Source organism: Bidens hawaiensis, unplaced genomic scaffold, assembly GCF_021521415.1.
Source record: "Bidens hawaiensis isolate Kalapana, Puna unplaced genomic scaffold, B.hawaiensis_p1.1 tig00076141_1, whole genome shotgun sequence".
Taxonomy (NCBI): Eukaryota; Viridiplantae; Streptophyta; class Magnoliopsida; order Asterales; family Asteraceae; genus Bidens; species Bidens hawaiensis.
In genome coordinates, this window is record NW_027503151.1 from 24,848 (window position 1) to 47,225 (window position 22,378).

Consider the following 22,378-nt stretch of genomic DNA (forward strand, 5'->3'; position numbering starts at 1 on the left):
GATGAAATTGGGAATACTGTTTTTATGTACAATGGCGAAGGATTGACAGAATGGTTGTTAATAAAAGTTTTCTTTCATAAAAATAAAATTAAATTAATCAACATGTACAATGGCGAAGGATTTTGAGGGCCAGGGGTGGCCACGGGGCCCCCTGTTTTTCATGAAGAAGTGTAAATTTAACCGTTTTTTATTCGAAAAATTTTATACGTAGAATAAATTTACTCGTTTACGATAAAAAATTTGAACCCGCCTCCCTCATTTATGAATTTTTAAATACATTTTGAGTCCGGCCTCTCGACATTCGTGTCCAAATTTCGCCACTAAACATGTAGTCTTAGAGATTGGGATTATTGGTAAGTATATACTCGTAATTAATTATTCTTTAAAAGAATTAATATTCTTAAAATTCAAAATAATACATTTATCAGGTATTTTTAATGACATACTAATATTTGTCTTATGGTGATATTGGCTAGTTTTTAATGCGAATGACACCTCATTTGGATCACGCATATGCTCTTTTTTCCAGAGAAAAAGTTAATTTATATTTCTATATAATAATACTTTTTTTTGTCGTTTAAAAAAAATATAATAATACTTTTAACAGGAATAATAAATTAATAAAGAAAAGACCCACAAGTGAAAACACAAGACATATAGACATTATTAATCATTTTTAGGATAGATTAAATTATTAAAAGCTGTAATTATATGTAACTTTTAACTTTACGTCTTTACATAACATGTTTTAACTTTGCATAACATATTTTACATATTTAACTTTTAACTTTACATAACATGTTAGTTTAATCCTACATCCACAACGATGTTTACTTAAATAGAATGTAATTAGGACCGGGTAATTATAGTGTAACTTATACCTGTATATATCTTTCTCTATTTATATTTTCCAAAAATATTGAATACATTAATATCTTTTATTAAGTTGATATAACTTGAATATTACATGGATCGTTAGTTTATATTTATTTATGTCTAATTTAGTAAAACTAATTACCAGTCTATTAATTAACATGCATATATGATAATAATCTCTGTCAGTCTGTCTAGTGTTAAAAACATGAGAGTTTGAGAAACATAAATTTTTAAATTTTAATTAGCGGCCGTGTTTGATTTATTGCCCGATAATTATACATAACCATAAATTAAAATGCATTTTTAATAAATAGTTAGTATTTTAAAAGGTTATATAATAAATATTGTTTTAAGAAAGACTAGATCAGAGCCGCCATAAAGCAAACAAAAAAGCCTCGTTTTAACACCTACCAATCTAAAGAAAAAATTAAGGTTGAACTAGAAATAAATAATAATAAAAAAGACCACAATTTTAAAATTTTATTTTGTTTTATAGAAAAGGTTGAACCGTTTTTGTGCTAGGTAAGTAGTTATCATAGAACATTTGCAATATCTTCATGTCCCGAGCCAGATCAACAAAATGTTTAGCACAACACCTTCTTCGAAGACGTTTTTTGGGCAGGTGAATGAAGTAAATAACGAATGTTGAGCGAGAGGCGAAGAGAGTGTTTGTTTGTTTTATAAATAGACCAATAATAAGACTTCATCCCATATTCTTATAAATATTTCTAATCATAATTAATACATGTTTAATTTCATGATGAACTTTTGCTATTTAAGGTTAAGGCAAACAAGAAACTTTTGAACTAAACATAGACTTTTGTAAATACTTCAGGGACGAAATTTATAATTCCCAAATTTAATAATTCGACTAGGGCAATCGGCACATCAACTTTGGCCATTGTTTTCTTAAAACTTAAAAGTAGTACTTACTTTAATAGTTAAAAAAGAATCTAATCCCTTTTTATTTGGACTGTTTTATTAAAATACGATAATTCTTTTGGGGTCAATGCTTTAACTTTAATTATTTGCCACAATCATTTTACATATATGTTATATAAGTTAACATCGTATTTAATACATAATAAACTTTACAAAATTTTAAAAATCATATGATAAATATATATTAATAATAGTAATTGAAAGATGTGTAATAGTGAGAAATCGAATCGGATAATGGTTACATAACCATCATATTTATCACACTTGTCACAATATACAAATGTATACGTAGTTCCTGCAATTATCTACTTAAAATGGTATATATATTGTGTTGGATACTTGAATGCCGTTGTGGCCTTTTTTTTAGTGGTGTATTTTCATTTTCACGTATATGTTATATAAATTAACATCGTGCATGTTTAATACGTAATCAACTTTTAATATAAATCATAAAGCATGTCCTATAACAAATATGCACACATGTAGCGGAAGATATGCATGTATGAGTAACGTTTAAATAACCATCATATTTACCACACTTCTAACAAATATACAAACATGTACGCAATTTTAGCAATTATCTATCTAAATTGAGTATTGCATTGAATACATATCTAGTATCGTGTTTCAGTTTGAACATCTCTTTACAATCTTTGGATTATTTTTTTTCCTTCTACTATTTAACTGCCAACAGTTTCCTCATCTTCGCCCGTATAATCGCCACAAAATGGATTTTCAGTCAACCCTTTGTGCCAAATTTTTTTTGCTACAACAGTATCGTTGCCTTGATTTATTGAAAGATCGACTTTACATTGCCAGTCATGTTCGTTTTGATGGAACACCATTTCTCCTTTGCTATAACACTTAATCAACCCTACCATCACACCCAAAGTGCCTCTACATCGCATCCACACAACTTATAGAGGTACTCGACACCACAGCACCACCATCTAACTCACCCCCTTCCTTGTGTCCACTTCCCCACCCTTTCCAAACACCATTGATACAACCATTGGTGTCCCCATCTCTTCCGAGTCCACCCCATCACCACGTTTGCGCCTGATCATCATTTACATCAAAACCCTAAACATATAATAGTGAGTTACTTTTTAATTTTCAACCCACAAAATAAGCACATAACTATCAATTCACCACCACCTACCAATTCAACTCATCACCTTGTTCTTTGTTAACCATATAATAATACTTTAGTTGACTAAGACACGTATACATTAGGTTAAATATATGATAGTTGATTAGTTGTAATGATCTAATGTACTAAAACCACAAAAGCAGTATGTTAAAATAACTTTAAAATAAAATCAATTATTATTTTGTTTATCAATATGCTCGTTATTTTTTTTTTTTGAAATATATGGTCTTTTAATATATATAAAATCACCACATTATTCTAGAACTATAAAACATATGGATTATGGCCCACATAGACTACAACGGTGACCAAGATATGCATGCATGGGAAAACCTACAAAGGACCACTTTAGGGGACCAAAAAAGACAATCTTAAAAACATGAGAGGCTTTGTAGTAACACCTCACCACCTATAAATACTCTTATCACTTTTGTACATCAAACACAAATAAAAGCTAGTAACCTAATTAACTAGCAATGGCTTGTAAAGTTACAAAAATGCCCTTTCCCACAGTTGCAATGAGTGTGAGTGTTTTGGTAGTGATGCTAATGCATTTGCAGTGTTTAGAGGCACAACAACAGCCAATAGTGGAGGGGCTTTCTTGGAATTTTTATGAAAGCAGTTGTCCAAATTTGGAATCAATAATTAGAACACAAATTGAGAGGGTGATAGCTGAGGATGTGACTCTTGCTGCTGCTTTGTTAAGAGTTCATTTCCATGATTGTTTTGTTCAGGTATACATAATTATATATCTCCAATCAGCCATATATTTATTTATAACATTGTTTAACCGGACTGGTCATTGAACCGATTGTCTTTCTGGTTCACTGATCAGACTGGTCGAACTGAACTCAAGAACGCTTGATATTTAAATATTACATAAAGTTTAATATAATATAAGTATCTTATATTGGAATATAGTAACATTCACTTGAAGAAATAAATCAATAATAGACTAATGAAGAAAGGAGACTAAATTACAATATCAATATTTATAAAGTTCTCTCATTTACACGAGAGATGTTGGGTTTAAATCACAAATGTTACATAGAAAAAAAAACTTTCAAAAGGATTTCACATACACACACTCATAGGTTAATTATCCTAAAGTACAAAAGTAGTTTAACGTGTGAAGCGTACAAATTACCGAGTTAGTGATTTGTGCATCTTATGGATGTAGAGGACTCATGTCGCTTGTAAGCTACTCGAGACCGATTAGCTATAAGCTCGAAACAAATTAAGCTTAAACGAATGAAAAACCACGCAAGTTTGATATCTATAAAGGTCTTCTTTTTGAAAGTATATGTATAATATGCATTATGTATATCTTGCTTTGTAACTAAAGTTTACTGTTTATTATTTCCATATATTTGATGATAGTTTTATTGCTATTGTTATAGGGATGTGATGGTTCGGTTTTGTTGAATGGTTCAGCAAGTGGGCCGGTTGATAGCGAGCAAACTGCACCGCCAAACCTAAGTTTAAGGGGGTTCAGTGTTATTGAGGATATTCGTAGTAGGGTTCACAATGAATGCGGTGCGGGTACTGTCTCTTGTGCTGATATCACTGCATTGGTTGCACGCGACACTGTTGTCTTGGTAAAATTTTCGCATACATCTTTTCATAATGATCGGACCAGTAATGTATCAGTTCACTGGTCTGACCAGTTTTATATACCGAATGACGTCATAAATAATTTAAAACTTACTATATATATACTAATCCACTTTTTATTTTAAAATGTTAACAAAAGTGTTTAAATAAATAAAATATGAAGTCTAAAATAGTAAGGGCATGTTTGGCTAAGCTTATGGAGAGCTCCATGAGGGGTAAAAAGAAAAAATGCTCCTCCATAAGTGACTTCATAAGTCACTTATGGAGGAGCATTTTTTCTTTTTACCCCTCATGGAGCTCTCCATAAGCTTAGCCAAACATGCCCTAAATGTGTCATGATAAATGAGATTCTATATTAATTTTTTTAATTTTTGAAATTTGGTATATTTCCTCAGTCCAACCTTTTTCAAATAGACTCAACTAAATCAGTTATGTAGTTAGTTCATGTTTAATTAATCTAGTTGCATGTGGTTTATGTATATAATTGTGTTTTTATACATGTTTTAGACCGGTGGTCCAGAATATAGCGTTCCTCTAGGTCGAAGAGATGGACTCACATTCGCCACAGTAAATGCAACACTCGGCAATCTTCCATCACCATTTGTCCCTACGGACACGCTCCTAACTGATCTTGCCGCTAGAAATTTTGACGCCACCGATGTCGTGGCCCTTTCAGGGGGCCACACCCTCGGTGTCGCTGATTGCTCATCGTTCGCACGAAGACTTTACCCCACACAAGACACAACTATGGATGAAACATTTGCTAACACCCTTAGAGGTGTTTGTCCATCCCTAAATACAACAAATGTCACTACATCCTTGGACATTAGGTCTCCAAACTTGTTTGATAATAGGTACTTTGTCTCTCTAATAAACAATCAAGGACTCCTTACGTCCGACCAAGATTTGTTCACTGATGAAAGGACCCGAGACATTGTCACGAGCTTTGCAAATAATCAAACATTGTTTTACGAGAGGTTTGTGGATGTTATGGTGAAGATGGGGCAAATGCAAGTGTTGACCGGCACACAGGGTGAAATCCGCAATACTTGCTCTAGTCGAAACTCGGACAACTTGGTTATATCGAATGTTGTCGACGGCCGCGACATGAACAAAATTTGAAGCTTCTAAGGTATTTAAGATGCTGTTTCATGTTTCATTTTTCATGTTTGGAGTTTCATATTTGGTGTTTCAATTCATGTTTTCGTGTATAATGTTTTGTTATGTATTCATGTTATGTAATAAATGTACACTTTGATTGTTACGTGAAAAATAAAATTGCATATCTCCCCAAAATTATTTTCATAAAGCAAATTATACTACGAAGAATGATAAACAAAAAAATTAAAAAAAAAATGGATATCTCCCTTGATAACTCTTGGTATTTTTTTAATGAATTTAGTGCAACTGGTTGCTAGGGACTTTAATGGATATGTTCCTTTTACTTAAGGCCTAAAAATTTTTGTGTCTTTCGCCCAAAATATATTTCGTATTTTCGGAGCCGGCCTGCTACGACCATCGGTGTCCCTTACCTTCTCATCTTCCCCATTTCTCCCGAGTCCACCACCACCACGTTTGCGCCCTCATCATTTCAAAACCCTAAACAATAAGTACATAACTGCTTCCAATTCACCACCACCTACCAATTCAACTCATCACCTTGTTCTTTGTTAACCATATAATACTTTAGTTGACAAAGACACTTTTATATATATATATATATATATATATATATATATATTAGTTTAAATACATGATAGTTGATTAGTTTTAATGACCTAATTTACTAAAACCACAAAAGCAGACAAGCATCATGTTAAAATAACTTTAAAATAGAGTATAAATTCAATCATTATTTTCTTAACAATATACCCGTTAATGTAATTAAAACATATATGGTCTTTTAATATATATAATATCACCACATTATTCTAGAACTATAAAACATATGGATTAATGTGTCCCACATAGACTTCAAAGGTGACCAAGATATGCATGCATGCGAAAACCTACAAAGGACCACATTTACTCCACACTTTAGGGGACCATAAAAGCCAATCTTACAAACATGAGAGGCTTTGTAGTAACACCTCACCACCTATAAATAATCCATCACTTTTGTACATCAAACACAAACCCTTGTTCATTCTCTTATTACCAATGACTATAAATAATACAAGGCTACAATCATGGAGCTAACTATGGAAAGCCAATCAATTACATTAAAGCTACAATTATGGAGCTAACTAAGGGAAGACAATAAGGCAAAACTGAATAACAATTACATTTGAATACACAAAACTGAATAATATCATTGTGATATTATCGGCTAACAAAAGCTAGTAACCTAATTAACCCGCAATGGCGTGTAAAGTTACAAAAATGCTCTTTCCAACAGTTGCAATGAGTGTGAGTGTGTTGGTAGTGATGCTATTGCATTTGCAAGGTTTAGAAGCACAACAACAGCCAGCTTCACTGAGTTTTCGGTATAAGAAAATAGACATGTGCTTATCCTCGCCAGTCATGGTGTCGGCTGATAAGGTTAGGGTTAGGGTAATGGTTGATTTTAAAGAGTGGTAAAGAATGGCTCTGATGCCATGATAGAATTGGTATTCAGAGTTATAATTGATTTTCTTTGATAATCTTGGTCATGATAGCAATTACGGAGTATCTACTTATAATTAGTATTGTATTGGATATCGTATTTGGCTGCCAACATTTTCCTCATCTTCATCTATATAATCGTCACAAATGAACTTTTGGTGAACCCCGTGTATCTTTCTCGGCTACAACCCTATTTATCACAAGTATCGATGCCTTGATTTATTAAAAGACCGACGATGCACTGCTCGTCATGTTTATTTCGATGAAATTAACACAACTTCTCTTTGCTATAACCCTTAATCCACTCCACCATCACACCCACAATGCCTCTACATCTCTTCCGCACAACCTAATGTGGTAAAATCAAAATATACCAAGCATCTGATTACATAAACATTAGTAAAATCAAACTATGAAAAATTCAAAATACACATAATCACTAGATCACATATCATGATTCGTGAGAAAACAATGAATATGTTAAAATGTAAAATAATCTCCAAAGACCAAACTAAGCAAGTAATCTAATAACTTTATTATAAACACCATAAACCCTATCTAAATCAAATATTCTGAAACTAAGCTTCAGTATTAGTTTTAGTTGTTTCAGTTCAGTTATCTAAAAAGATATCTTTACTTTGTGAAAATATCGTATATATGTGTCAATATATGTTAAAACGTACACAATTATGGTAAAAGTAATATGAAAGTGAAAATTCAAAATCAAATTAAGATTAAATCAATAACAATGTATAATAAACTAATTAAACAATTAAAATTAAACAGAAATTATTATTACTATTAATTCCAATTAAACTATTAAACAAAAAAAAGTAAAGGTACAGGAAATACATTGAATAGTAAGTTTGGATGACACATGCACCACTCCTTTATAACTCAATAATGCCTCTGCTTATTAGATATATGTTTTGACAATATTCTATATTAGTTTTAGAATTGTGTATGTCTTTATATTTGCTTAGAGTCGGTGTAATACATATTTCAGTACGTTTATTTTGTAAGACGAAATGTAAAAGTTGGAGAATGAGAACCCTATATAAAGAGTCACTTAACCCATTTTTCCACACCCTTCACAATTCAAAATCACCTTCTTGGAAATAAAGAGATTTCTCTCTACCAAACACTCTCACCCACCTCCACTTTCTACCTTTCTTTCTTTTTGTTTCTTATAAACTAAGATCCGAGATCCGAGTATTATTAGTGATTTCCGTTAGCTAACAACACAGATTGATCCGATTATAGTTGTTAGATCTATCTTAAGAGGACCAACAAGTTTTTTTTCGGTTAAAAGATTTATATAATAAACGAACAGATCCCACCCAAGGTGAGCTCCCCTTGGGTGGTTGATTACACCATGAAAACACACACTAAAATAGAAAACAAGTTTCCTATTTATAGCCTAACACAACACAAATAAACTAGAAGATCACCCATTAAAGTTAAACGCGTGTTCCCGAAGCTCTCGTTTCGTGTCCGGTTTTCTCGTCGGCTCTAATTATTTTCTTGACCATAATATAATTAACGGTTTCGTAATTTGATATCGCAAGTCACAAAATTAGCCTTACAATATATAATTAAATATTAGACCATACGTAATGGTTGCGCAGTGAGCTAAAACGCCGGAACCCCCTCCCCTTCTCAGCATTTTTGGTTAAGTTTTGGGGATGAACGTTGTGTACACAACGTTGGATGGGAGAAGGTTTGGCCAATCGATTTTTTTTATTAATATTAAAGAATTAAAAAGATAAGAATTAGGTAATAATTGCTGGATAGTTTTGGGTAGAGTTTTGAATACACTCTAAAAGGCTTACTGCACGTCACATGGCGCAAAACGCTCCTATGTACAGAGTTTTGGCTACGCATAGTATTAGAATTATGTAATCTTCATCATCTCCTCTTCTTTTAACACAAGTTGTCAAAGATGAATTAGTTTTCATTCTCCTTTCTTCGGTATTTTACATGGGCCAGTGTCGATAAAGAATTTAACATATGTACACGACTAAACATTTTTCTTTCATAGGGTATAGACGACCCGTGCACATGCACTAGGTTTGTCCATGCATGGGAAACCCTACATGCATGGACCACACCTTTCTAAACTTTTGGGGACCAAAAAAGCCAATCTTACAATCATGAGAGGCTTTGTAGAAACACCTCACCACCTATAAATAATCCATCACTTTTGTACATAGGTTGTACATCAAATACAAATAAAAGCTAGTAACCTAACCAACAATGGCTTGTAAAGTTACAAAAATGCCCTTTCACACACTTGCAATGAGTGTGGGTGTGTTGGTAGTGATAATGCATTTGCAGGGTTTAGAGGCACAACAACAGCCAATAGTGGAGGGGCTTTCTTGGAATTTCTATGAATGCAGTTGTCCAAATTTGGAATCAATAGTTAGAACACAAATGGAGAGGGTGATCGCTGAGGATGTGACTCTTGCTGCTGCTTTGTTAAGACTTCATTTCCATGATTGTTTTGTTCAGGTATAAATATAATATAGGCAATGGTTATTCACACACCCTTTTTTAATATTCATACACTCTTTTAACACACATCTTATCTTTTATGTACACCCTATTAAGGGTGTATGAATAACACATCCCTAAATAGATATCTCCAATCAACCATATATTCATTTTTAACATTGTTTAACCGGACTGGTCATTGAACCGACTCAATCTGGTTCAGACTGGTCGAACTAAACTTATGAACGGTTGATATTTAAATGGTAATAAGAACTTTAATATAACTATATAAGTATCTTTTTATTGGAAATAATAGACTAATGAAAAAAAGGAGATTATCTATACGTTTAAAGTTCTCTCATTTACATGAGAGATGTTGGGTTTAAATCACAAATGTTACATATAAAAACATTCAAAGGGATTCATATACACACAAATTAGGTAACCCTACAGTACAAATGGAGTTTAACATGTGAAGCGTACAAATTACCGAGTTAGTGATTTGTGCTTCTTAAGGATGTAGAGGAGTCATGTTGTTTGTAAGCTACTCGAGACCGGTTAGCTATAAGCTAAAGACAAACTAAGCTTAAACAAGATAAAAAACAATCAAAGTTGAGTGCCTGTTGTTTATATATAGGATATATATATATATATATAATAAACGAATGAAAAGGGACACAAGTTTGATGTTATATATCTTCTTAGAAGTGTATATATAATATGCATATCTTGCTTTGTAAATAAAGTTCACTGTTTAATATTTCCATATATTTGATGATAGTTTTATTGTTATAGGGATGTGATGGTTCGGTTTTATTGGATGGTTCAGCAAGCGGGCCGGTTGATAGCGGGCAAACCGCACCACCAAACCTAAGTTTAAGGGGGTTCAATGTCATTGAGGATATTACAAGGAATGTGGTGCCGGGTAGCGTCTCTTGTGCTGATATCACTGCATTGCTTGCACGCGACGCTGTTGCCTTGGTAAAATTTTCGCATACGTCTTTCCATAATGTTTTTTATGATCGGGCCAGTGGCGAAACGGTCCACTAGCCTCACCATTTATAACATATTTAAAACTTTATATATATATATAGGGTAGGGTTATACTAAAAATAAGTAGTTTCCTAGGAAGAGTAGGAATAAATCATAGCCATTGGATCATGTTAATCAATGGTTGAGATTTAAAATTACCAAAAACCGACATAGTTTCTTATAATTACTCGTTCACTAATATAACCGACATAGTTTCTTAGAATTGTTCTTTCACCATAGGTTGTAATGCCACTTGTAAAAAATCTATTGGTTCTTACCATTATTAGAAAACTCTTTCTTTTTATTTGAACCCTTTTCTATATATATATATATATATATATATATATATATATATAGGGTTTGGATCAAATACAAATGAAATTAACGTGCTAAACGTGAGAATCAATTAGAGTAATGATATATACAAGTAGAGTAATTACGTAATTACTCTAAAATAATTACTCTATGATATATTACATAATTACTCTACTTGTATATATAATTACTCTACTTGATTCTCACATTTAGCACATTAATTCCATTTGTACGTTAACCTTCCCCTATATATATATATACACACACTAATCCACTTTGTATTTTGTTGTGATTTAAAGTGTTAACAAAAGTGTTTAAAAGAAATAAAATATGAAGTTTGAAATAGTAAATGGATCGTATGGTAAATGAGATTCTATAACTTTTTAATTTTTTACTTTTTAAAATCTGGTATTTTTCCTCGGTTCAACCTATTCAAATGGACTCAACCGAATCAGTTATGTAGTTGATTCATGTTCAATCTAGTTGCATGTGGTTGGTGTATATAATTGTGTTTTTATACATGTTTTAGACCGGCGGTACAGAATATAGCGTTCCTCTAGGTCGAAGAGATGGGCTCACATTCGCCACAGTAAACGCAACACTCGAGAATCTTCCATCACCATTTGTCCCTATGGACACGCTACTGACCGACCTTGCCGCTAGAAACTTTGACGCCACCGATGCCGTGGCCCTTTCAGGGGCCCACACCCTCGGTGTCGCTGATTGCTCATCGTTCTCAGAACGACTTTACCCCACACAAGACACAACTATAGATGAAACATTTGCTAACACCCTTAGATGTGTTTGTTCATGCTCAAGTACAACAAATGTCACTACATCCTTGGACATTAGGTCTCCAAACGTGTTTGATAAGTACTTTGTCTCTCTAATGAACAATCAAGGATTACTGACTTCTGACCAAGATTTGTTCACTGACGAAAGGACCCGAGACATTGTCACGAGCTTTGCGAATAATCAAACATTGTTTTTTGAGAGGTTTGTCGATGTTATGGTGAAGATGGGGCAAATGCAAGTGTTGACTGGCACACAAGGTGAAATCCGCAATACTTGCTCTAGTCGAAACTCGGACAACTTTGTTATATCGAAGGTTGCAGTCGAGGGCCGCGACATGGACACTTGTAATGTATAATGTTTTGTAATGTATTCTTGTTATGTAATGTATGTACACTTTGATTGTTACGTGAAAAATAAAACTGCATCTCTCCCCAAAATTATTTTCATAAAGCAAATTATACTACGAAGAATGATAAACAAAAAAATAAAAAGTAAATTGAAATCTCCCTTAATAATTCTTGGTATTTTTTAACGACTTCTGTGGAACTGGTTGTGGGGCTCCAAAAATCTTACCACCCGCATTCAACTCACCTTACATGAGTTCTAATCCTAAAACAACGATATTCTCCTTTGTTAGTGGCATATAATATAACTCCCTATATTAACAAACACGAACAAAAACAAATCTTATCAGTGAACAACTCTTTAGACTACAGACTAAACGATTCACCAACACAGTATATGAATCTAACTACTGGAACTCACTAGACTCCAGGTATATGAAGACGACGAGCGCTGTGATCAAGACGAATATGGTGGGTAGGGGTGAGCAAATAGCCCACGGATTAACTACCGACTTAACCGAACTGAACAATTAATCAAGGGTTCGGTTAAGCCATTTCCGATTAACCAAAAGTTGTGGTTCGTTTTTCGTTATGATATGTGGCATATATAACTAAATTAAACGAACCGATGATACATATATTTAATTGGAATATGTGTTAATCTTCATGACATTTATCTATAGCATTATGTACGTTGTTTGCAAGACTTCAATAGCTATTTAAATTTTTGGCTCTATTACATATATAGAGACAGAATTTTTGATCATCTGTTACATAATTAATAAAATACAGATCAATGAGAATTCTTGGTCATATGTTGTATTAGTATATTTTTGCATTATAATGGCTGCAATTGGCATGTGAGCAGATTGTTGTTACGGATAAGTGTATTAGCAACAAAAGTTATCACAGTCTATTGCTTTGCTTTCAAATGAATAAAGTGTTAGTCAGTGACGGATTTAGAAGAAAAATTCAGGGGCATCCCAGTTTTATTTTATATACCATAATACAATGTAAATGAATTTTTTTTACCGCACATTCAATATAAAATTTAATGCAAGACGACATATCTCCGGTGTTTGGCTTAGGTCTGAGGGTTAGTTGCGGAACCAAAACTTTTTAACATAAGTCTAAAAATTACATTCTCAAGTGTGTGTTGATTTCTTTTCTTAACAATCTATGTATTGCATAGACAAAAAAGTTGTTGCTTATCTGAAGCATTTAAGTCTTTGTCTTGGTAAAATATTACTTCAGTGTGTAATTTTTTCAATTTTTTATGTTTTCATGCTCCAGAAGAACGCGATGAAACAAAAATGTTTCCCGAGCCTTTTTTATATATTTTTTTGATATGGGTATGTTGATAACAAAGGAGTTAATGAGCTATACAGTTTATATTCCTTGAACGTATCTTTATTCATGGTCATGTGCCTTATGCATCCAATATCTACAGTCCACTCTTTTTATAAAAAAGATTGCTTGAAAAAGCAAACCTACAACTCAAAAGTTTCTTACACAACGTTTCATGAGTCCGAGAATGTTAGCATTAAATGCATCAACCTTTATCCACTTTGGATAACTATAATTTTGTTTATTTAGTAAATTGCTATAGTTTTCAAACCCTTTATTTCCACAAGGAAAATTTAATGGGATGAAATAACCATTATATCCACAAAGTATGGAATATAGTAATCATAAAAATATCCATTATTAATTTTATAAAAGTAATTGTGTGGCACTTCGATTTTTACTTTGGTAATGATGTTGACTTAGAAGACTTCTTTGGAGATTGCTTTGTAGTCTTCTTTGATTCATGCTCTAGACTTTGTTTACGTCACACCTCAACCTATAGAGGAATATATCGGGACGCGAATAAGAGTCCATTCAAATAAAAGTACACAAATATTGTTGATAGGTGATTACTTTAAGTGAGAAACCATCGAATGACTCATAGAGCGTATAAATTCATATTCAATTTAGGATCTAGTCTATGATATCGCTGATAGGTGATTACTTTGTGCGAGTGTGTATTTTCAGGAGAGAATTGGACATAGTAACTAGGCGTTTCAATAAAATAGATCACTTCATTAATTAGAATACGTTACTTATCGGTGCATTTTATGTGCACTTTATTTCATATTAATTATTATATAAATACCTAGATCTTGATATTAAATATATTACTTTAACAGGTTATCATCTTAACTAAGTAGAACTTAATAAATAGACTGAAATGTCATTTTCGTTCTTGTGGTTTGACAAATAATACGAATTAGTCTAAAAAGTTTATTTTTTGTATATGAACCATCCATGTTTCCTAGTTTTGTCATTTATATCCAAATCACTAACCCCGTTAAATTTAATCGTTAAGTCAGAGGTAAACATGTTTTTTCACGCTTTCTTTATTATAATACTTATTTCAGTGAACTGCAGTTTTCGTCTATTTGGTTTGTCCAAATATGCGGTTTTAGTTCAGTAGTTTCATATTTGTAATTTTCGTTCATACGGTTTCATTTAACTTGCAATTAAACCCGAACCCACTAATCTCGTTAAGTCTGGTCGTTAAACTCATCAGTGTGCCCTTCACATTAGGGGCAATTTTGCCATTTTTTTCTTTTTCCCCAAATACACCCAGCCCCTTACGTGAGGGGGCTTGCGAATTAGAACTGAGGTTTATTTGCGGAGAAAAACGACAAAACTGGTCGTCACATTAGGGGAACGCAGATGGGTTGACAAGTCTGTATAAAATAAATTTTCAGAGTTATCTTGCAAACACTTCAAACCAATAGCATGTTTTGAAAAAGAAAATTCTTCTTTGACCCTCAAAAGGGTCTGTGAATGAATCTTATTCGCTCTAAGTTTTGTGCAGTTGTACATAGACAGGTAGACCATGATCAAGTCTCCTGGGCTGCAGAGACTGTAGTTCCAGATGCTAAAGCGCTTAAAAGAATACGAGAACGTGACAGTTGGCGGTTGAACCTAAAAAGGAGTTGATCGTGTTTGAAGATCAGTCGAAAGACAAAGGAATGAAACAAGTCGGCCCAAGAAAGCCAACAAAAGAAAATTAGACATCGAGCCTCCCACATTTGATGTTTCTAAAATTTGATGTTACCGATCCTTCCCTGAAAATAAGATTGAAGTTCAAGTCTTCAAGAATAGAAAATAAAGAATTGTTCAAGATCCAATATCGTTCAAGCCCTTAGATCAAGACAAGTACTAGATTTCTAGAAATAAAAATGAAGCAAGAAACTTGATGAAGGTTCCTGAACATACTCAATCTTAGAGGGAGATTGTAGTGTTAATATTCTATATTAGTATTGAGATTCTGTATGTCTTTATATTTACTTAGAGTCGATGTATTACGTACCTTAGTACGTTTATTTTTGTCCATGTTATGCAAACTTGGAGAAATGGGGGGGGGGGGGGGGGGGCGTATAAAAGGTCACTTTACCCAATTTCTCCACAACTACACACTTCCAAGAAAATAAAGAGAAAATTTTCTCTCTACCAAACACCAACTTTATCTTTTTTTCTTTTTGTTTATACAAAACTAAGATCCGAGTGTTGTTAGTGATTCTGCTAGCTAACAACATGGATTGATCCGAGTAAAGTTGTTAGATCCATCCCAAAGAGGACCTACACGACCCGACTTAACGGAGTTAATAAATTCGGGTTTAATTGCAAGTGAAATGCAACTACAATAGCGAAAATCGCAAATTTGATAGGGACGAAAATTACAAACTTAAAACTAATGGACTAAAGCCGCAGATTTGGATAAACTACATGGACGAAAACCGCAGTTCACTAAAATAAGTATTATAATAAAGAAATAGTGAAAATACATGTCTACGTATAACTTAACGATTAAATTTAACGGGGTTATTGATTTGAATATAATTGACAATAATTAGAAACGTAGATGGTCCATATAATTTAACTAAATTTATAGTATTTGCTAAACTACAAGACAAAAATAACACTTTACTCTTTCTTAAAATTCAAAATAGTATATTATGAAGTATTTTTAATGACACGTATTTGTTTTGTTTGGTGACAATTGGCATAGTGGATAGTTTTTAATGCAAAAGACACCCCATTTCCATTTGCTATATGCCCTTTTTCCTACAAAAAATGTTATTCTATATTTATAAAAAATACGTTTAATAGGAATAATAGATAATTAAACAAAGACCCTTAAGAAGAAACACAGGTCATATAGTCACTACTAATAATTCTAATAGGATAGATTAAAATTTTTAAAAGGATGTAATATCATAACAAGTAATTCAATTTAATAAAAGTAAACAATGATATAGTTATATAATTTATATTTAATTTACGTAACATTTTAGATTAATCTACATATACAACGTTATTTAGTGAAATAGATTGTAATAAAGTTATCGATCAATTTATTACATGGGTTGATAATGCATATTTATATATAACTAGGTAAGATATTCGTGTGAAACATGGGTTGGTTAAAAATACATATGATGTAAATAATTTGGCAAATGAGTAGGATAAACGATAATACTTAAATCAATGAATCGCGAAATCTTTAATAAGTAGTATTAGTGATTTGTGAGGTTTATAATCTAAATCAGAATTGGCATACCTCTGATAAGTTGAAAAAGGTCTGGAATCTGCTAAACACAATCACTGGAATACGAAAAAGAAGATGAACGTGAATTGCAGTGGCATCGGTTAGGTAGTTGTGTACGACACGTGTTGAACCATTTAAATAATGTGAGTTATGACTTTATAAAGCAAAATAACACATTATATTATATAAAGACTAAATTAAGTTGTTGTTACAATTAACAATCCTATAAGTAAATCATAAATCTCTAAACACTTCCTTATACACAACATTTGTATCTAATAATTGAATTTTGTATCGTCTCTGCACTTTACCCTTCATAATGCAAGTTAACATCAAGAGAAACCATCCTTGCAATTTTATGGGAAGCCTTTGAAACTGAAAAATAAAAATTAACCCGTTCAGTTAACTTGTGAAAGATTATAAGTATTTAAAACCAATTAAATTTGTAAATTGAAATTTAAAGAAAATGCTACTAACCGAGGATCCGCCATTTTAGTGAACTAAATTTTGTTGATCAATAATATAGTAATATGTGAATTATAAACAAAAATAATAGCTAGTATGGTTTACAAAAATAATTATGGAGAGTTGATGATGCTCATATTTCACCGGTTTAGTTGAGTTTCTCGTTATAAATATTAATTGACCAAGTTCACATAGAATGGTCAAACTTTTATACCCCGGGTGTATATTTGACATTTTGTTATCCTGTATAATTCACTGATTGTTTTAGTAAACGCAACCCTTTCGACTAAAATGAAATGATGTTAAAATATTAGTAAATAAAAGGATTTAAATTAAAATATAAAATAAAATTACCATTCTCTTCAGATATTGGTGTACTTGTCTTTACCATTTTAGACATGTATAAGAGCCCAAGGAAACATATAAATTAATAGATGCTTATTAAAAGTTCTATCATACTAAGAAGGCTCATCAATTAAATGTCCATCGTATTAAGTTGGTAGAGAGTTTTATGATATGTTACAAATATATATTATTGTTTTAATTAGAAAGATTATGAGTTCAAAAGTGGAACAATAATAATATCACTTGGCACAAAAGTATGCCAATTAGGTGTCGTGTGGCACAACTATTATTGTTTTTGTTTATTAGTATTAAGATAAGATTTAGTAAAACTAATTACTAGTTTATTAATATGTATGATAATAATATTTATCGTATAAAATATGCGGGTTTGAAAAACGTAAATTTTCATTTGCGCCCATCTTCGTTTACCTGATAATTATACATAACATTTTCTTTAGATCGTGGTGGTCTATTAGATTTGAACCATCGCTCTTATTTAAATGAGACAGTGGTATTTTCAATATACTATATTTATAAAGTATTGTTTAAGAAAGACTAGATCAGAGCCGCCAAAAAGCAAACAAAAAAAAACCTGTTTTAATATCTACAAAGTTACTAAAAAAAGACATCAAGAGTAAAGGAGGCGGGGTTCATGCTTTACTTTTAATTATTGTCAATCATTATACACATATGTTATATAAATTAACATGGTATTTATCATATAACAATACAGGTGAACTTGGGCATCATTGTGCTGTACTTTAAACTGTTTTATTTGTAACTTATCCTTTTAATGTTGGCTTCTTTTTTAGTTGGAATATTAGGGAGGACGGGGCACTCATGGGAACTATCTATGCACCGTTCAATCATGCATTGTTTCCTTATTTCTATCCTTAATTACCCATAATGCACAAAATCACTGACAACACATACCAACAAATACCTTAGAACTTCTGTTTGTTTTTTAGTTTGCCAAATACAATAAATGTCAAACATGAATCAATTTTATGTGGCAAACATTTGCCATGGAATGGAGTCATGCACTCTACCCACATAGAGTGCCGTCGGTGTTGCAATGTGGTTTGGAAGCCATGCACCCTACTTATGTTGGTGCCCCGTCCTCTCTGTGTTACCCACATTTAGGGCATCTCTAATGGGTTATTTGTAAGGAGGTTGAAACCTATATGAAAGAGAGAAAGAGATGAGACAAGTTTATATTTACAAACCCTCTTTTGTGAGACAAAAGTAACGGAAATAATAGAGAAAAATGAGAAAGAGGAGAGAGATAGGAGAAAAGTGGTGGGATGGTGATGATGTTAATGTGTTTTTAATTAAAAACACCATTTACCATTGGAAATCTTCTAAAACTAGCGTTGTGTTCTCGAGTCTCATTTAAAGAGGGGAGGGGAAGGAAATGAGAAGAAAATGTTAATGAATCATGTTTCAGAGATATTTTAAGGAGGGAAGGGGAGATAAAAAACTAAGTCCATACCCATCCTTCCAAATTGTTGAGATTAGGAGAGAAAATGTGTGTGTATAACATTAACTACCTATTAACTCCTAAATTTTATTTTCTTTTCTTTCATTTTTATTAAACTCAGAAACATGAAATGAAGTGACACATTTTCCTCTCTCTCTCTTTCTTTTTTCTTTCAGGTCTCCTTCCTATCTTTTCTCTCCTTTGAAAACCCGACCCATTTAAATATTCGTTTATATCGATCCCGCATTTAATAAAAATCATGAACTATTATTTATTTTATTCGGATTTTGTCTTTATTGTGTTTATCGCTCAAATCTATTTTCGGTTGTTAACGAATTATTATTTGAACTGTCAAATATGTGCAATTAAAACCCCCTACACTTAAGAACCCAGAACATCCCAATTATTATCCCCAAATTCTCTCAAGAATCCTAGTTACATGTGTCGGGTGGAGAATTGGGGATCTATTGTGAATGTAAACATGTTAAGTATAAGCTAACATTCACGTAGGCAACCATGCCATATGCTTTTGAAAAGTAGGATGGACACATCACTAATTACATAACGGAGTTAGTACTCCATTAGTCGCGGACTGGTGGAAGAAGCGAATGTTAAAGTTGGGGCTGTTGCTGTGACAACTGCCCAATCCGACCCGACCCAGGTACTCGTTTTCGAATCCGATTCTTTTTATGATTTAAAATTTGATTATTAATCTTTGTAAATTTAACATTAAATAAATTATATATATATTCTTATATTACTTACTTAATAATAATAATTTTCCTTTCCGCCATCTTGCCTCTTTTTCTCTCTTGTCGCCGTCCCGCCTCTTCTTTTCTCTCTCTTGTCGCCGTCCCGCCTCTTTCTCTCTCTTGTCGCCATCCCGCCCCTCTGCTTAACCCTTGAGTCTGAACCCCGTTTTCTCTTACTCTTTGCTTGTCCTTTGGTTCTTCCCGCCTAAGGTTGTCTGCGCAGCTCCACGCGCCAGACTCCTTACAAGGAAGCCTGCGTGAAGACCAGTTGTTCCTGCGATACGCGAGGCGAACTGTTCCTGCAGCGCGCTAAGAATCGTAGTTCTTCTCGCGGCGCGCTAAGAATGGTAATTCTTCCCGCGACGCGCTAAGAATGGTAATTCTTCCCGCGACGCGCTAAGGATTATAGTTCCTCCCGCGGCGCGCTAAGGATTGTAGTTCTTCTCGCGACGCGCTAAGGACTATAGTTCTTCCCGCGGCGCGCTAAGGATTATAGTTCTTCCCGCGGCGCGTCAAGAATTGTTCTGTCTGCCTTCGCCCTCGCGCGTAGCGCTCGAGTCTTCTCGCGCTAGACCTTAAGTCTTTTCTTCTGTTTAGGTCAGCCTGTATTCTTTTGAGATATCTTATCTTTTGTTTGAGCTCTTTAGGTCAGTTCCGACATTTGTCCGAAATGCCACTTTCGGCGCAGCATGCGCACCAACCCTATTGGTTGACAGAAAAAGTGACTGACATAATCTTTTGAAATCTTCTTTTGCATGTCTTGAACAGTGTTTTCCCTGACGCCTCCCATGCTTTGACCTGTAACCTGTCAGCTTTTCCCCATCCCCTGCAACTGCCGGCATATCTTGTGATATCTTTTGCTTTTGGCTTCTTGTACTTTTTAATATCTTTTGTCTGATTTGAGAAGATCTTTTTCCTCTTTTTAAGGGATTGTGTTCCCTAGGGTTTCCCTATATATAATACTATTTTCTTGTTATTTAACACTACACACACAAACACTTAAACTCTCCTTTGCTCTCTTCTCCTTGCCCTCTGCCGTTGTTCCTCAGCCGCCTCCTCTCTCTACCTTCGTCTTTTCCCTTGTCCTGCCCAGATTTCCGGTAATATATAATATATAATAATTTGTTAAAGATACATATTACTATGCTAAACATATATTCAAGACATAAAACAAATCATTAAACCAATAACCTTTTATTTATAGGTTAACTTGTGCTTGTTTCTTGCATTATATTTCAACATACCTTTTTCAGGTGAGTAATCTCGTACCTAATCCCTTTTTATTTTTAATGTTTTGGGATGTTCATGTGTTCGTATAAACTTGAGTCTTAAACTTGTTTATAAACTTTTGTCGCGCAAAACCCCATGTGTTATGGACGTAGACTTGGCTGTTTATTTGTATGTGTGGATCATTAACCGTCTTGTCGGCCTATTCCGCAGTTTTCATGGATCCATTAGATGAACACGGGAGAACTATCGTTTATGATTTCTCTTTTGTTTACACTTGCACAGTTTTCTTGTTTTTGTGCTCAATTGGGAGCACGGATTGAACTATGAGCTATGATCTAAGGCTTGATCACAATCTGATTACACCCTTGTTGAACACCAGTTATACACATGATGCGCGCAGATATTGTTATCTATTTATATGTATTACACTTGATTTCTCACCGACACGCAAGTGTTGACGTTTTATTTTAACACATGTTCAGGTTTGCTGTACCAGCTTTTGGGAATCTCTTGGACGCGTAGGATGTTTTCTTTTTGTTTGAACCTAGATTAAAATGTAACAAGACATATTATGTTATTTGAATATTTTAAGTTATGATATGATTTATGTTACTTTATGTCATGTTCTGCGCTGTGCGCAATAAAATGTATTTATTAAATATTGACACCCAAATAGTGTCGCGAGTAATGAAACAATACGTGGCGCCCCGATGTATAATCCGCCATCGGTCGGGGTGTTACAGATTGGTATCAGAGCTCCGTGACTTTAGGATAGGTGGTTAGACGTAACGACCTAGAATACCTAAGAGTCCCTTCTCGCGCATGAGAAATATCTCATGTTTGCGCGCTAATTGTTAATTACTCGATATTTATAAAATATGCTTGCGTATATGCAGCACATGATTTCATGTTTTATTCGTGATCTTTCGATTTTTTTGTTAAATTTCAATCTATTTCTTTACTTACATATTCGTTTGTTGTGGGGATTGAAAATTCGAGAAGTCATGGTGATACATGAATAGTTGATTTTCAATTACCATTAACTTTATGTTTTAAATTGAAGATTTGAAAAGTCATGGTGATACATGAATTGTCAATCTCCAATATTCATTTGCTCGATATTTTAAATTGAAGAATTGAAAAGTCATGGTGATACATGAATCGTCAATCTTCAATGCTCAGTTACTCGATATTTTAAATTGAGAATTCGAAAAGTCATGGTGATACATGAATTGTCGATTTTCAATTCGAATTTATTACCTGTGTTAAGTTTGCATTTAAATTCATGTTTACTTCGAAATTTGATAGCATTTAACTCCGCGAAACAAGCTTTAC

General features: G+C 33.3%; 2 protein-coding genes across 2 annotated transcripts; both read left to right on the forward strand.

The window, feature by feature from the left end:
• The first annotated feature begins 3,342 nt into the window (after positions 1 to 3,342).
• Positions 3,343 to 5,732, forward strand: LOC143606630 (peroxidase 12-like). Its single transcript, XM_077082336.1, has 3 exons — positions 3,343 to 3,705; positions 4,372 to 4,569; positions 5,093 to 5,732. The coding sequence occupies exons 1-3, from the start codon at positions 3,448 to 3,450 to the stop codon at positions 5,705 to 5,707; spliced, it is 1,071 nt and encodes a 356-aa protein (XP_076938451.1). The 5' UTR covers positions 3,343 to 3,447; the 3' UTR covers positions 5,708 to 5,732.
• A 2,757-nt stretch (positions 5,733 to 8,489) lies between these two features.
• LOC143606629 (peroxidase 12-like) lies at positions 8,490 to 12,756 on the forward strand. Its single transcript, XM_077082335.1, has 3 exons — positions 8,490 to 9,700; positions 10,478 to 10,663; positions 11,559 to 12,756. The coding sequence occupies exons 1-3, from the start codon at positions 9,446 to 9,448 to the stop codon at positions 12,177 to 12,179; spliced, it is 1,062 nt and encodes a 353-aa protein (XP_076938450.1). The 5' UTR covers positions 8,490 to 9,445; the 3' UTR covers positions 12,180 to 12,756.
• The last annotated feature ends 9,622 nt before the right edge of the window (positions 12,757 to 22,378 follow it).

Bases quoted from the DNA above. Each gene is read 5' to 3' on its own strand.
- LOC143606630 (XM_077082336.1), top strand. From the start codon at position 3,448: ATGGCTTGTAAAGTTACAAAAATGCCCTTTCCCACAGTTGCAATGAGT. The intron at 3,706-4,371 runs GTATACATAATT...CTATTGTTATAG, and splicing joins TCCATGATTGTTTTGTTCAG to GGATGTGATGGTTCGGTTTT. The intron at 4,570-5,092 runs GTAAAATTTTCG...TACATGTTTTAG, and splicing joins CACGCGACACTGTTGTCTTG to ACCGGTGGTCCAGAATATAG.
- LOC143606629 (XM_077082335.1), top strand. From the start codon at position 9,446: ATGGCTTGTAAAGTTACAAAAATGCCCTTTCACACACTTGCAATGAGT. The intron at 9,701-10,477 runs GTATAAATATAA...TTATTGTTATAG, and splicing joins TCCATGATTGTTTTGTTCAG to GGATGTGATGGTTCGGTTTT. The intron at 10,664-11,558 runs GTAAAATTTTCG...TACATGTTTTAG, and splicing joins CACGCGACGCTGTTGCCTTG to ACCGGCGGTACAGAATATAG.